The sequence below is a fragment of the Sturnira hondurensis genome, unplaced genomic scaffold (assembly GCF_014824575.4).
Source record: "Sturnira hondurensis isolate 20B ecotype Veracruz unplaced genomic scaffold, ASM1482457v3 Scaffold0002638, whole genome shotgun sequence".
Lineage (NCBI taxonomy): Eukaryota > Metazoa > Chordata > Mammalia > Chiroptera > Phyllostomidae > Sturnira > Sturnira hondurensis.
Window position 1 is genome coordinate 2976898 of NW_028075269.1, and position 15415 is coordinate 2992312.

The following is a 15415-nucleotide window of genomic DNA, read 5'->3' on the forward strand; positions in this document are numbered from 1 at the left end:
GCCATCTCATGCTGCTTGTAACTGGTGTTGTTATTTTTCCTGACATTCGTTTCAGAATGTCTCTTTATGGCAGCACAGATCATTGATATTTCTGAAAAAGAAATATCAAAAAAGCAGCTGCCCCTCACCTGGTGCTTTATGGGAAATCTGTTTTTAATGATTAGTTTCAAAAATTCGGTTCCTCAAAGCAGGACTTGACCTAGCACAGAAATTGCTGCTGTGTTCCCCCTTCTGCCATGAGCGAAGCTGTATGAACAGCTCTTCTGATAAGAACAGCTTTGTGCTCTCACCCAGACACACATTGCTTTGAAAGTCACTTTGCCGTTCCCTCTGCAGCTTGGAGATCTGTGACCCTAAGATTGGAGGCCAGATTATCATGTGCCCACTCTGTGATTCGACATGTGATTATTGGAGACTAAATTCCACATGTTTGGCTTCAAAGGTGTGTATGTATTGGGGATTTCTTGGAGTTTCTCTCCTTTTACATTGCATTTCCATCTACTCTTTGTGATGTTCTTTTTGTTTTTACAGTTCTCCCATTTGTTCGATAATGAGTCAACAGTGTTCTTTGCAATATTCATGGGAATTTGGGGTGAGTATGTAGTGATGTAAAAAATGACTTTCTCCATGTTCCAGGTTATGTGGCCCATCTGTGTAACAGCAGCAGTGACTGGATCCTGCGGCTAGCATCAGTACGCTGCCAGAGTCCACATCAGTGGTCCTCAGTTCTTGGTACACAAAATGCCTCTGTGAATCCTCTGCACATTTCTCTAAGAGAAAACCTAATTTCGGAAATGTCATGAGTATTTGGCTCACACTATCTCCCAGCTGTGGTAAAATGGAGGGTCAATAAGTGGTTAATTCAGGACAAAATAACATAAATATTTGGGGACTAGAGGATATTGAGTCATGGATACAAAGTGGAATAAGAATAAAAAAGTTACAGAAGGCTAGTAAGTTGGTGTATAGTCTAAGTTCCCTGTGGCTGACTCTAGCGCCAGCTTCCAGTTCCATTTGAGAAAAATGTTCCACATTAAGTGGAAGGGCCCTTAATTTTGGGAATGTTCCAGGATCTCATGTTTTTCATTTCACACAGGAAGTAGAAATGTTATGAAGTTGCTCCCACTATCAGAGAGGACAATATTTTCTGTAAGAATAACAGAGAGAAGAGGCCTACAGACTTCTAAAATGTGTCTCAAAATTCAGGGGAAAAAAGTAGTTTTTTTTTCCTTACAGTTAAGAAAGAATCTTTAGGAAACACAAATATGTGCATTTAAAAACTGGGCAAAATACAAGGGTAGCTTGATCCAGGCAAAGAGACAACAAAATCACTTGGGGTGTGTGTGAGGCAGAGGCATGTCAGGGTTTCCGTCACTTCCGCCTGGCTGCCGTGGTCCACAGAGAACAGCCGCTGGGGACACCGACTGTGGGAGGGTCGGAGTCAGGGTTTGGGTGAGCCAGGGGGGCAGAGGCGGGACAACTCTAACTGGACAACAGTAAATTTAAAAAAAGAGAAAGCAGCCCCGATTCAAAGAGAACAGTGGATAGAGAAATCTTACTAACAATTCCCCAGCAACCCTAAGTTTGGTGAGTTGATGTGTGGACTCTCTTTGTGATGTGGCGGCCGTATCCTGCCTCTGTCATTAAGTGGACCCAGAAGTGACTGACAGGCGCACACATTAAACTACAGGTAGTCCTTCCCATTTGTTTCCACTGGCAGAGACCGTTCCCCAGCACCAGCCTGTGTCCCTCACGGGCAGAGGGGCAGCCGTTTTGCGGACGTGCTGTCCTCAGTTGGTTCTTTCAGAAAAGCTGAGTGTAGCAGTGAGTTGGTATAGTTTTGGTTTTTGAGGAATGTGGCCAAATTCCATGAACACAGAACTTCCAGGATGTTTGTTTTAGTACAAATACAACTAATAGTTAAGTTGAATTAAAGGATGAGTTGGCAGTGCAGGTGGAAGAAACAACACTTGTCCAAGGGATTAAGACCTTGAAATAATGTGTGTTGTGCTTTGTACCAAAGGGTGAAAATGCTTTTTTTAAAAAATTTCTTGTTTGTAATGAAAATACATACCCATCTTAGGAAGTTCAAGCAGAAGATTGAAACAGGAAAAAAATGTTAAAATTACCAGAAATAGAATTATTGTTTCAGCCATGATTTTTAGAACCTTTTACTCTTTCTCTGTCAGCTTGTGTGTTCATATAACTTTCCATAAATAGTATAACATTATATATAATTTAAGCTACTTTATAAAACAAACAGTGACTGATGGGACTCCTTGTGTAGTAGTGAATATGTATATGTTTGATTTGTTTGTGTATGTATTTATGAATGAATAGAATTGCCTTGTATTGTCACCCTTTATCTAACCAGTTCTTTATTGTTAGATACTTAGGTCACCTCCACTCCCTCTCCCCAGTTTTATTGAGGTATAATTGTCATATAATATTTTATTGAAGTGTAAATATAATGATTTTATCATATGTATATATTGTGAAATGATTATTACAGTGAGTTTAGTTATCATTATTACCTAACATAGTTACAATTTTTTCTTGTGATGAGAATATTTAAGATCCATTCTTAATAACTGTCAAATACACAACACAGTATTTTTAACTGTAGTCACCATCCTGTACATTACATCCCCAGAACTTACTAATTTTACAAGGGGACATTCCCTACCCCACCCCACCCCCATCAGCCACAGAACTGTCCTCTGTTTCTGTTTCTATGAGTTTTCTTTTTTAAGATTATACATGTAATTGAGACTCTACAGTGTTTCTCTTGCTCTGCATGACTTATTTCAATTAGCGCAATACCCTCAAGGTCCGTGCGTGTTGTCACAAATGGCAGGATTTTCCTTTTTTAATGTCTGAGTAGTATTCCATGGTGTGTATAAACCACCTTTTCTTTATCTGTTCATCCACAGACGGACACTTAGGTTGTTTTCATGGCTCGACTATTGTAAATAATGTTGTTGTGAACAAAGAATATATATTTGAGAGAGAGAGACTGTTCTCTGGAATGGCTCTTACATCTTTCTTAAATTTTGTTAAGGTATAATGCTCACGTGATTTCACTAAGAGAATGATTTCGGTAAAAGACTGATTTTGCAAACAAAATCTAGGTGTTAGTAAAAAGCTAAGTTTAAATATTCCTTCAAATTATCTTAATGAAGAGAGAGAGTAATAAACCTGATTTTTTTCTTGCATGGCTGCTATCTGAGAAATTAACTTGGAATTTTATATTAGTTATTTCAATGTGACTACATAGTTATGCCAATATTAATAATTTTATAATTTTGTCCTCAAACTAATGACAGAAGAACCATCATGTAACCAAACTGATATTGGCCAGATGGCTCAGCTGAGTGGAGAGCCATCCCGTACACCAGAGGTTTGCAGGTTGATTCCTGGTCAGGGCAAATATCCAGCTGACGGGTTCGGTCCCCAGGCACCTGTGGGAGGCAGCCGATTGATGTTGTTTCACATCCATGTTTCTCTCTCTCTCTTTAAAATCAATAAACATACCTTCAGGTGAGGATTTTAAAAATTACCTAAAAATAGGGGGAACTTACTTGATTTGGGTCAGTGAACACACAATGAGATAGACAGATGATGACTGTACACCTGAACAGAATTATTACAGAATTGTAGACCTGGACCCTATCTAACTTTATTAACCAATGCCACCCCAATAAGTTCGGTAAAAATAAATAAATAAATAAAACTAGAGGAGAACCCAGTTAGTTTCTTATTCACTTTGTTTTGCCATCTCTTAATTATATTTCTTTCTATCTGTTTATTTCTCTATAGTCACACTATTTTTGGAGTTTTGGAAACAGCGTCAAGCCAGGCTGGAATATGAGTGGGACCTGGTGGACTTTGAAGAGGAACAGCAGCAACTTCAGTTGAGACCTGAATTTGAAGCTATGTGTAAACACAAGAAAATGAACCCGGTGACCAAGGTAGATCAGAACACAGCAGTGGGCAGCATGTCTCCATAGGGGTTGTCTCTCAAACGATGATGTGCCTTTTAATTTGCCTTTACAATATTCTCTAGCATATAAATCCTGTAAATGTCTTTACTTACTTTTATGATATATTTCAGCCACATACAAACTGTATAGAAGACTATAATGAACCTCAGGGTGGACCCGTCGCCCAGCTTCAGTTAATGTTAACTCGTGGGTGATCTTCGTTTATTTATACACACACAGTCCTCTGTGCCCCTGGGTTGTTTTGAAATAACCCCAAGGCTGTGGGCTTCAAAATGTAGTGTGTAAATATGTAGACATGAAAGGAAAGTTAATATACAAAATTAAATTAGTATTATATTTATATTAAGATACTGGGTTTATGAATGTTTGTTTTATTAGATCAAATTTATTCCACTTGTCCCTTTTTAATTGATTATAATGGGAAGTTCACTGAACCATCTGGGGTGAAAGTCTCTATTTTGGAATCTTGAACTGGCAAACCAGCCGTATGTTGGCTGAGTAATTGGACTTCTTCGTGCCTCAGGGTTTTTTATGTGAAAGCAGAAGGTAAACTCTTTGCCATCAAACACCAGAGTCTTGATCGTATATTCTTAGAGTTCCTACATTTCCACAATCTGTAATCGCCGTGTTAATGGATGCTACTAAAGGGGGAGTAGACTATGTCTCTAACTCAGTCTCTTCAGTAGAATTTCCTGCTGTGTTCAGGGCACTGGTCTTGCAGTGTAATGCTCAAAATGCTTCACACGGTTCAGGCATTCATGCAGCATTTATTAAATTGCACTGAAACATTAAAAATTGAGTAAATGCATAAAGGGGGGAAAACACCTGAGAAAATACATTAGCAACTTGGGGGAATTAACAGTTTGAAATTATGAAATTGTTTGAAAGAGATGTTGTCATACTAATGACATTATGTGTATCTATTCATATTTCATGGGATAAAAAATAAAAGCAGGCCTTTTGTCTTTGCCAAAAATAACTGACATAAAAACCACATGTACTGAGTGATTACTTTTGAAACTAGCTAATGAAACATTATGTATTGATTCACTGTGAATCACCCACTTAGCTGTAATGCTTTTGAAATCAAGACTTGAGTTTTTTGACTTATTTGCAGTGCTTCATTAGTGCTTAAAAATTACCAGAACTTTCACATTTGAGCCCATATTGGGGACACACCCATCCATATGTGGACACCCACATGTGTTCTCACACCATGTGCACATACACACATTCTACAAGCACGTCCACGTGGACATAATCACATACATGTGCACATCCCCAGTTCGATGGAGCTGTAGGACCTGTTGACTTCTGTGTCCACTCAGTCTGCCCTGACAATTTACAAGATGTAAAACCTTGTATGTCAGATAAAATTATATGATTTAGAATTATGTTCATAGATATTTTGCAGTATGTCAGCTGGTATAATAACTATCTTCCATTAATGACTTAAAAAGCATAAAAAAGGAAAAGCCTGGGCCCCTGACCTATGTGGAAGAACACAATCCCATCAATGTAAGAAGGTATCCTATTTCATATCATGCAGAGCAGTTACAGAGCAGCACAATTCTACTCAGTTCAGTTGAATTAAAATGAAATTATAACATCACTGAAGCGTATCTACTTAAGCAGCTGCCCTCCTGTCTACGAGACCCTAAATACCACTCTAATTCAGCTTTCAAGAAATAGCGTGTACCTGTGATGTCTCATATCACATGTAAAATAGCTCATCTGAGAGCCTTGACGCTTTCTACCTAAAGGGAACGAACCTCCTAGAAGGCAGCTTTCCCTGAGCTGTAGTGGACTCTGGGAGGTTTCTGCTTTAACTGGGTGTCGTGATTTTGACTACTGCTTGGAGTCCCACCTTTGAGGGTAGATTTTGAAATTTGCTGTGATTTCTTCAAAACTATAGGAGTTGGAACCTTACATGCCTCTGTACAGTCGGATGCCGTGGTACTTTTTGTCAGGAGCCACAGTGACATTGTGGGTGAGCATCTTCCAAAAACCCCTCTCTTCACCGAGCGGTCACAGGAGCATTATCCCAACGGTCTTCCCCTGAACGACTTGTGAGCCCCTCCTTCCTTTTCCTCCCCACTCTGTTTCTCTTGAGTAGAACTCTTAGATAAAAGACACTGTACTCTCCATAATGGACCATAATTAAACCTTGGAAAGACAGCTGGGGTGAGAGGGCGGTGCCTTCTCTGAGAGCCTGTCCCTCTCCCGCTCCCAGCTCTTCATGGATTAGGGGATAGCTCGAAACCAGACCCGCTTAAACACTTCCATTGCACATTCTTTGGTTAGTTTTTAAAAATAATTTATTTGTCTTTATCACCATTAAAAATATCTTCACAAAGAGGAAAAAAACCTAATACCATTAAACTTTCATTATCTTGCTGAGGTGGATAGACAGAAAATATCTACTTGAAGCATTTAATTATCATATCCCATGTGGGGGAGGCAGGTTTTCTCTGTGCCTTTTAGATAATAGATTCCTCGGTTGCCGTAATCTGTTTCCTGCCCTCTCTCGTCCACACGTGTGCCTCTTACAGTTGGACGTTAATTTTAGGAAAAGAAGTATGTTAACCTCTGAGAGTGTAACATGTTGAAGTATAAAAAATCAGCAATTATAGACTACAGCTTAGCCTTACCAGTCTGTACTGTCCTGTAATTTCTTATTTTACCATTACTTGTTAAATGTATTGATTTTACTATTTTAAATATGTGCCTTCGTAAATGATATAAAAACCATTAAGGAAAGGGGATAGAATAAATGGTGTAACAATCAGTTTCTCCTTGAGAAATATTCTGGAGTGTCATCCCAGAACGTTTTTCTATCTTTTATTTCTAGTATTTATTCTATTTGATTCAGTGCCTCAACTTTCAGAGTAAAATTCTCTAGGCATTGATATAAAGCCGTCCCTAGATTTTTGTGTTTTTGCCTATGGGAAATATATAAAACTTATACCAAATCTATACAAATATCTAAACTATCGGGCCACCAAATAGCAATATTCTGAGGGGAAATACAATCTTTAAATATATTTTTCTTGGGAAAGTAAGTCATCTTCACACACTTCGTGTGTAACTACAATCAGGGCGGAGGTTGGCAAACATTTTTTTATAAAGAGGCCAGATGTATTTTAGGCGTTGGGGGCCACAAACAGTCTCTGGCACGTAATTGTCTTTATTTTTCTTTACAACCTTGAAAAATGTAAAACACATTCTTAACTCCAAGGCCATTCCCAAACTGGTAAGACCACAGGCAGGATTTGGCCTTATCACTAGTTTTTTAAACTCTCGTGAGAGCACAGGCCACGAATGCTCTTCTAGTTCAGACTTACCCAGACGCTTCATGTCCCTGGTCTCTAACTCGGGCCTTAGGCGCGTCTGTTTCCCGATGTCTGTTTCCCGATGTCTGTTTCCCGATGTCTGTTTCCCGATGTCGGCCGTGAGGGAGACAGGCTCGGTTCCCTTGCCATGTCAGAGCTGCTAAGCGTAATAAATGAAGATGAAGAGAGCAGAATGTTTCAGAAGTGTACGCAGTGCAGAGCTGCAGGGACCAGAGTGACCAGTCCCGTCTTCTTCTTCTTCCACAGATGTCTCTTGTCATTGCGTGCATGGTAGCTGTGATTGTGTACCGCCTGTCAGTCTTCGCTACCTTCTCTAGCTTCATGGAGAGTGACGCATCCTTAAAACATGTCAAAAGTTTCCTCACTCCTCAGATAACCACATCACTCACTGGATCCTGCTTGAACTTCATTGTCATCCTGATCTTGAATTTCTTTTATGAAAAGATATCTGCCTGGATTACAAAAATGGGTAAGCTGGCCCAATTATTAGTATGACTCCGAAACAAGGTTCCTACCGGTGCTCACAGCCATTTTTGGATCATCGCCAGGGAGTCGATTTTTTCAAGGTCCATCTCCAGGCAGTTTTGCTGTCTGGGTAGACCCAATAGCCCGGTGCTTCAGAACGCCCTCACAACTACATTCAGGCCAATACAGTGAAAGCAGGAGAAAGAACTAAAAAGAAGAAGTAGGACACTATAGATCTTTTTGAGCATTCTTATCTTAATCATCCCTTGATGGGATTAGTTGAATCCGAAGTAAAATTCTTACTTTTCTCCAGCATAGATCATTTTTATTTCATGTGTGTGGTGTTTAGAAGGTATTTGGTTTTGAAAACCATCATGAGAACAATAGATCAGCTCCTTAATAAAGGTAAAATTTAGTGCCTTTCTTTTCAGTTGCAATGTCTTTGAATCTAGATTCATTTCGTTTTAAGAGGGTAAAAGGTGTCCTAAAGTCAGGAAGGAGGGTAAAGAGGTCAAGGTGGAGTGGGAGGAAGAACTGGGGAGAGCAGCACAGAGTGGAGTCGCTTCAAGTCTTGCCCCAGCGAGTTGGAAACAGATCAGAAACTTGGCTCAGGGCCTCAGCTTCTCTGGGAGCTCTCTCTCCGGGAGCCCCGCCTACAACAATCTGCGCATGCTCCCTGGGACCAGAAGAGCACGTTTTCCACCCAGCAGCGAGCATTCAGAAGCAACTTTCCTTAACTGTCATCCTCTAATTTGGAGTTCTTCTCTCAACTTTACTTCTGTTTTTCTGCTAGCAAGGACAAAAACATCATAGCAGAAAACACCCAAGGGTGAAATACTTTCAAAATGGCAGCTTTCTTCGGTGAGAAAGATCACTTGTACGGTGGTACCTCAGTATCATCGTTAATTGTTCCAGGACTCATGACGAGTGCCAGGAGCGATGAATACCCAGTACCAGACGATGAAGCATTTTCGCTTGTGGGGTGGCATCGTGTCTCATACAAGTTCTAGCGAGCGTGACAAGTCCCGAGCAAGTGCCGAGTGCTGAAACAATTTTTTTCTGGTCAAAATGCAACAAGTATAGGCTTTGATAAGTTTGAAGCCAAGTACTGAAGTATGACCATTCACTTTTGAGATTTTATAATAATGAAACTAAATTTCACTAAAATGGAGGTGTTACTGGAGTCTCTAGAATAATGTGTGTTAGTATTTGTGTCACTGAAACTGCTGTGGATTCGGTTGGATTGGAGGTCATCAGGTCAGCAAGACATGCTCTTTTACTCTCTTATGCCTCATGGTGCTTTACTGTGCTGTGAAAAATACCTAATGTTTTCTTATCTTTGGAAGTCATTAAATGGTGGTAGATCATGATAGGAGAAGGGAAGTGTGGACTGTTGCTACCACCATTTGTGTGACATGGCTTTAAAAATTTACATAAGCATGGAATTCACCAGAGAAAAACAGTTTGGTTTGGAAGTTATCCTCTGCCCTTGATATGTTTACTTTGTTTAAACCTCATTGAAAATAGATGAGAGATCGGATATGTTTACAGGATGTCAGGTACAGTGGGGTGTAGGGGTGAACATAGGGCTCTTCAGTCTGATAGGGGTGTGAATTCCATATTCTGACTGTGTGACTCCAGGCAAGCACTTCGCCCTGTGATAATGCTGCTTCCTGGGCTTCTCCAGTGATTGGATTAACATGAAGTCTCCAGTGGAAAGGCTAGCGCAGAGCCATAGTTAATTTAATATTGGTCTATTATAAGCAGAGTGGGAAGCATTTATACAGGCTCCCAGAATAATGTAACTAGATACCCGTTTGTCCCAGGGAGTAAAGCAATTTAAGGAGAAACAGGAAAGCGCATTATTAAACCTGGGTGTTTTTTACTTACCAGAAATTCCTCGAACTTACCAGGAGTATGAGAGCAGTCTGACCTTGAAAATGTTCCTGTTCCAGTTTGTAAATTTTTACTCGTCCTGCTTCTACGTGGCTTTCTTCAAAGGGAAGTTTGTGGGCTATCCTGGAAAGTACACGTATTTGTTTAATGTGTGGAGAAGCGAAGAGGTAAGAGCTCTCTTGAGAGGTGAGCTTTGTGGTCTCAGTAACTCGGTGTTAATACCTTCTTTGTGCCCAGCACTAACTCACATTTACTCAAACTGCAAGACAAGTGTGTAAGACACTGACGCTGTCCACAGAGAATATTGGTCTTAGAACCCTGCCATCCGAGAGACATTCCAGTTCCTTTTGGGCAGGAAGTCATTTTGTGCTTATTGTTCGTAGCAAACTAGGAGCCATGAAATATAACACATGAGTTCTGTGTTCCAGAAGGCTTCCGGCAGAGGAAGAACGGTAACTTTCTCTAAGTATAGCAGAAAGGGCTCCACCGTGGGTGAAAGTCCAGATCAGGGGTTCCCAACCCTGGCTGTGCCTCCAAATCACATGGAGAAAATAACAACTTCCAGCCCTCACCCAGACACAAGGATGCAGAATTGTCTAAGAATGAGGTCTAGAAATCTCTCCTTAACACATTCCACACTGGAATCTAATGTGTCTAGCCTGGCACTGGTCTGTGATCACACTTGGCCTATTGAACGAACTACCCCTGGGTGTCGTGTCAGTATCCATTTCAGCCCAAATCGGCAGACTCTGCTCTTCTGGTTGGGGATTTCCTTGGTTGCAGAAGTCCCATCTTCCATCATTCACTTCTTTTTTTCTCTTCTTCTGACTAGTGTGACCCTGGAGGCTGTCTAATAGAATTGACAACGCAGCTGACCATAATAATGACTGGGAAACAGATCTTTGGAAACATCAAAGAAGCCATCTACCCGTATGTATGACTTCGAAGTTTTTGCTTGATTTAAGTAACCATGAGAGATTTCCTCTGGAAGAAAATAAAATCTTTGATTATCACGGTGCCTTTGTTAGCCCATATTTAAATCAGTTAAAAAAAAACACCTTCACATTTAATCAACAGTCGAATGCATTAAGGACATACAGGCTTTTAAGTATGCATCTCTGCTGCTTGAGTGATGTTAAGGGAAAGGTAATTGTCCCCCTGTCCTGGGAAGATTTTGCTGGGATATATAAATATTTTATCTTCTGTAGATTATTCTGCATGTTGCATATTCTCAAGATAACAAAAATCAAACTCTAAAAGTATCCATTTTTCATGGACACACGTAGACACAAAAATTGGACAGGGATGAGATACTGATACATGAGAGGTTTGCTGTCTGTTCAAAAAGCACAGCAATAATGAAGACATAAAAAGAGAAAAACAAGATAACAGTTGATGTCAAATATAAGATGAAAATTCCCCTGGATAAAAAGACAAAGAATCATAAGCCTGTACTCGTGCGAGACTCCTAGTTAGGAAATGATAGTGTCGAGTTTATTTAGCACGTGCTGTATAAAGTGTGCTAACAGTCCTCCGTTTAAACAGGTGACTGGCCAGTTTAACTGCAGTGTGGGCAAAAGTAGGTTTACAATTGTTTATATAGAAAATAATACAATAATTAATAAGTAATAATACACAATAAACTGATTTGCATACTCACAGCTGTAACCCTACTTTTGCCCAGCCCTGTCTATTTTAAACCAGCACATGTGTTCATTCTCTCTTGTTCATGAAAGAAGTTTCCCTCCCCTCCGCTCCCACCTGCGCCCCGCAGTTTCATAGTGTCCCTGCGGTTCTAGCTCATGTAGTAACGACGGAGGAACACAGACATCCTTTCAAATAGCAGTTGATCACCGCATCCCTAATATCGCCACAGGGAGATAACTCCAAACCGTTCAATGTTAAGTCCTGGCTCTAGATTGAGACCCTGAGGGCAGAATAGAGGTATCCCCTAAACCAAACACAAGAGGGAGAATAAATATGCAGAGAGGGAAAGAGACAGACAAGGAAATCAAAGAAAAAATGAGTAAAATTAAGCCTACAAGCAAAATTCTGAAACTTATGTTGAGATTTAATGCTACCAAGGCTGCTAACAAAATCAATTTTTAGACAGTGAACTTACTCTAGCTAGAAGATTCTGGCAAAGCCTGAAAACATAGAAGGAGGTGATATGTCATTAAAAAGGATCAGGAAATCATTTGAATGCAGATGTAAACGACATAAGAACAATGAATATAAAGAATAATCAATTACATGTAAATGAAAAAGGGTACTTCCAATAAAGAGTACAATAGATGGGATTAGTTACACACTGAACAGAATTCTCTGAAGAGCGAATCGGTGACCTGGAAAGTGGCACCGAGAAATCCCCACGCTGTGCAGTGTGGCAGGGAGACGGCAGGACTACCCCGAGCGAGAGGAGGCCACATGAGTATCTTTCTGAAGAGGAAGAAGTATCTACTGTCGACACATTTCTCACCAAGTAGTGTTAGATACAAATGACAGTAGAGCATTTTGAAGATTCTTAATGAAAAGAATGTTCCCCTTCAATTTCTAGAACCAGTTTACCATGATAAAAAGTACTAGTGAAAGTAAGGCATTTTTCAAAGATAAAAGAACCAAGAGTTTATGTTCCTAGCCCTGAACTTCACTGGGAGAATACTGAAAGATGTACTTGAGCAAGAAGAGAATACAAAATTAGAGTGTGGGATGCAAGAAACATTAGTAGTAAAGTTGCTAGTTCCAGAAAAATGAAGTACTTTGGTATAAATGTAAAAAATATGTAGGACTGATATGCTGAAAACTACAAAGCTTGGTGAAAAGAGTTACATTGGAAGACTCAACATAATAAAGATGCCAGTTATCTCCCAAATTGATATATAGATTTGTTATTCCAATCAAAATAGCAAGATTTTGTAGATATAGATAAGCAGATTCTAAAATGCATGTAGAAGTCAAAGGAACTAAATAGCCAAAACATAAAGAAGAATAAAATTGGAGAAATTACACTACTCAATTTTAAAACTGAATATGAGACCATATTAATCAAGACAGTGGAATTGGCAAATGGACAGATGTATAGCTCAGTGGAACATGGTAGAGGCTGCAGACATAAATCTACACAAATAGGGCCATTGTATTTGGATAGAGCTGCAAAAACAATTTGTTGAACGAAGAACAGTTTTTAACTGGGTTGTAACAACTGGATGTCCATATGCAAAATACTGAAATTTGAAGTAAATCTATATACCTCATTCCAAAGTTAACTCAAAATAAATCATGATGATAAGCCTTTTTTTAAGAAAGCAACTAAGAGATTATTATGAAATTGAAGATAACAGTCTCTGTGTGGGGATTTAAGAGTTTGTAGTTGGAACAGTGGGAGGGGGGTGGGGCAGGGCTGGGAATATAAGACAGAAAACTGTACTTGAGCAAGAATTAAATAAAAATAAAAAAAAATAAAAATAAAGAGTTTGTAGTTGGAAATGAGCACGTAGAAGCCCTTCCGGGGTCCCAGCCAAGCTCTCTGTCCTGAATGGGGCAGTCTCCTTTTCCCGGTGACTCTCATTCTGTACATGCCCATGTGTTTGGCAGTGCATCAGAATTCTCAGGTATTCTGTTACCTTTTCAACAGTTGCATCTCTTTGTGTTTTAGTTTCAATATAAGCAGTATATTTAAAAGGGATACAAGTGTCCCTTTTGTTCATTTTTACCAATTTGGAGGGTATATGTGGTATTTCATTTTAGTCTTATTTTGCATTTCCTTGATTAAGAACATGAATGAGCATTTTATGGCCATGTGTATTTTCTCTTCAATGAAATGCCTGTTCATTTTTAACCATTTTTCACTTGTTTATCTTTCTAACTCATTTGTAGGAATGCTTTATAATTTGTGGTTACTGTGTTTTTGTCTTATTGGTTATATGTGTTGCAAATATTTTATACCATCAGAAGTTTTGTCTTTTTTATTGTTTTAATAGCATCATTAGATCACAATTCCTCAAACTCAGCACTCACTTTGGGCCAGATAACTTGTTGTTGGGGGGGGGCTACCTTTTGCATTGTAAGATGTTTAGCAAAATGGTCTCTACCCCTTAGATGCCCATAGATTACTTTCTTCCCAGTTGTGACAATCAAGAAATTTTCCAGATATTGCCAGTGCACTCTTGTGGTTAAGTCACTCCCAGTTGGGAACCACCGCTATAGGAAGACAAAAATACATACTTTTAATATAATAAAGTGTATTGATCTTTCTCTTATAGGTTAGCATATTCTTGTCTTGTTTAATAAGTCCTTCCCTACTGCAAGGTCAGAAAGATGTTCTAATATACTTATTTCTTAATTTTTAGCATCATTATCTTTCTCTTTTAAATTCTTATTGCATATGAAAAAGAGTCTGTGATTGCTATGAAGTTCAAATTTAATTTCTGACACACACACACACACATCTCCCCACTTTTTGAGTAACACGCCCTCTCTAATGAGCTAGGCTCCTCTCTGTGTCTCCCTGTACCTTCAAATGATGCTACCACCAGCTTACAACAAAAGTTTTTCTGCCCTGGCTGATGTAGCTCAGTGGATTGAGCGAGGGCCTGCAAACCACACAATTGAGGTTCGATTCCCAGTCAGGGCACGTGCTTGGGTTGCAGGCCAGTCCCCAGCAGGGGACTCATGAGAGGCAACCATACATTGATGTTTCTCTCCTTCTCTCCTTCCCTTCCCCTCTAAAGATAAATAAATAAAAATCTAAAACAAAAGTTTTTCTAGCAGATTGAAGTTCAAATCTTGACTAACAAAAGTGGAATATTTTATTCCTCTTGCAAGCTTCTTACATTTTTGAACCTAGATTGTTGACAAAATTTTCACATGCATGTTTTATTTTGGGGGGGCTCATTTTACTCTCTGACTTTATTTCGTTTGTTTTCAAGACTTAATATTATNATTGATATTTCTCTCCTTCTCTCCTTCCCTTCCCCTCTAAAGATAAATAAATAAAAATCTAAAACAAAAGTTTTTCTAGCAGATTGAAGTTCAAATATTGACTAACAAAAGTGGAATATTTTATTCCTCTTGCAAGCTTCTTACATTTTTGAACCTAGATTGTTGACAAAATTTTCACATGCATGTTTTATTTTGGGGGGGCTCATTTTACTCTCTGACTTTATTTCGTTTGTTTTCAAGACTTAATATTATAGTGAGCTATTTCCTGCGTCAATGAGGAAAAAATAAAACTGGTATTTAAAAACAAAGAACATTGTTAGCATTTATTGAGAAGTTCCTCTGCCCCACTTTTCTGGTATCTATACACTAGTTACGCCATATAACAAGGACACCAAGCCCTATCGCTCAGTCTTCACTCTGGCCCATGACTGGGCAGGCCCAGCACCAGTCCTGCTCTCTCTTAGTACAGCATTGTAATAAGTCTTGGTGTCTGGTGGGGTAAGATTTACTGTGTTACTCTGTAGAAATATCTTGGTTATCCATGTTTCTTGTCCTTCTGTGTAAATTTTAGAAACATCTTGTCAGACTGGGGATGAAAATAGTTTGTATTTTGAATAAAATTATATTTGTTTCAAAAATATTGATTAACAATAGTTTTAATAAAAACAGCTACCATTTTTATAATGCCAAGTCTTTTAGTTCATGAAGATTTATCTTGGACTTTAATGACTTTGAGATTTAAGTTTCTACATATAG

The 15415-nt window shown here is 39.1% G+C and overlaps 1 protein-coding gene across 3 annotated transcripts in view; it reads left to right on the forward strand.

The window, feature by feature from the left end:
• Window positions 1–15415, forward strand: part of ANO5 (anoctamin 5) — a 73506-nt gene that overhangs the window by 44502 nt on the left and 13589 nt on the right. For all 3 annotated transcript variants that reach the window (XR_005065651.1, XR_005065652.1, XM_037040390.1), the window contains exons 11-17: window positions 337–442; window positions 532–592; window positions 3820–3971; window positions 5920–5994; window positions 7604–7826; window positions 9716–9885; window positions 10551–10648. Coding sequence is in view for 1 of the 3 variants with exons in the window: in XM_037040390.1 (XP_036896285.1) it covers window positions 337–442; window positions 532–592; window positions 3820–3971; window positions 5920–5994; window positions 7604–7826; window positions 9716–9885; window positions 10551–10648 (885 nt within the window). In the remaining 2 variants the exon portion in view is untranslated. The remainder of the gene's footprint in view (window positions 1–336; window positions 443–531; window positions 593–3819; window positions 3972–5919; window positions 5995–7603; window positions 7827–9715; window positions 9886–10550; window positions 10649–15415) is intronic.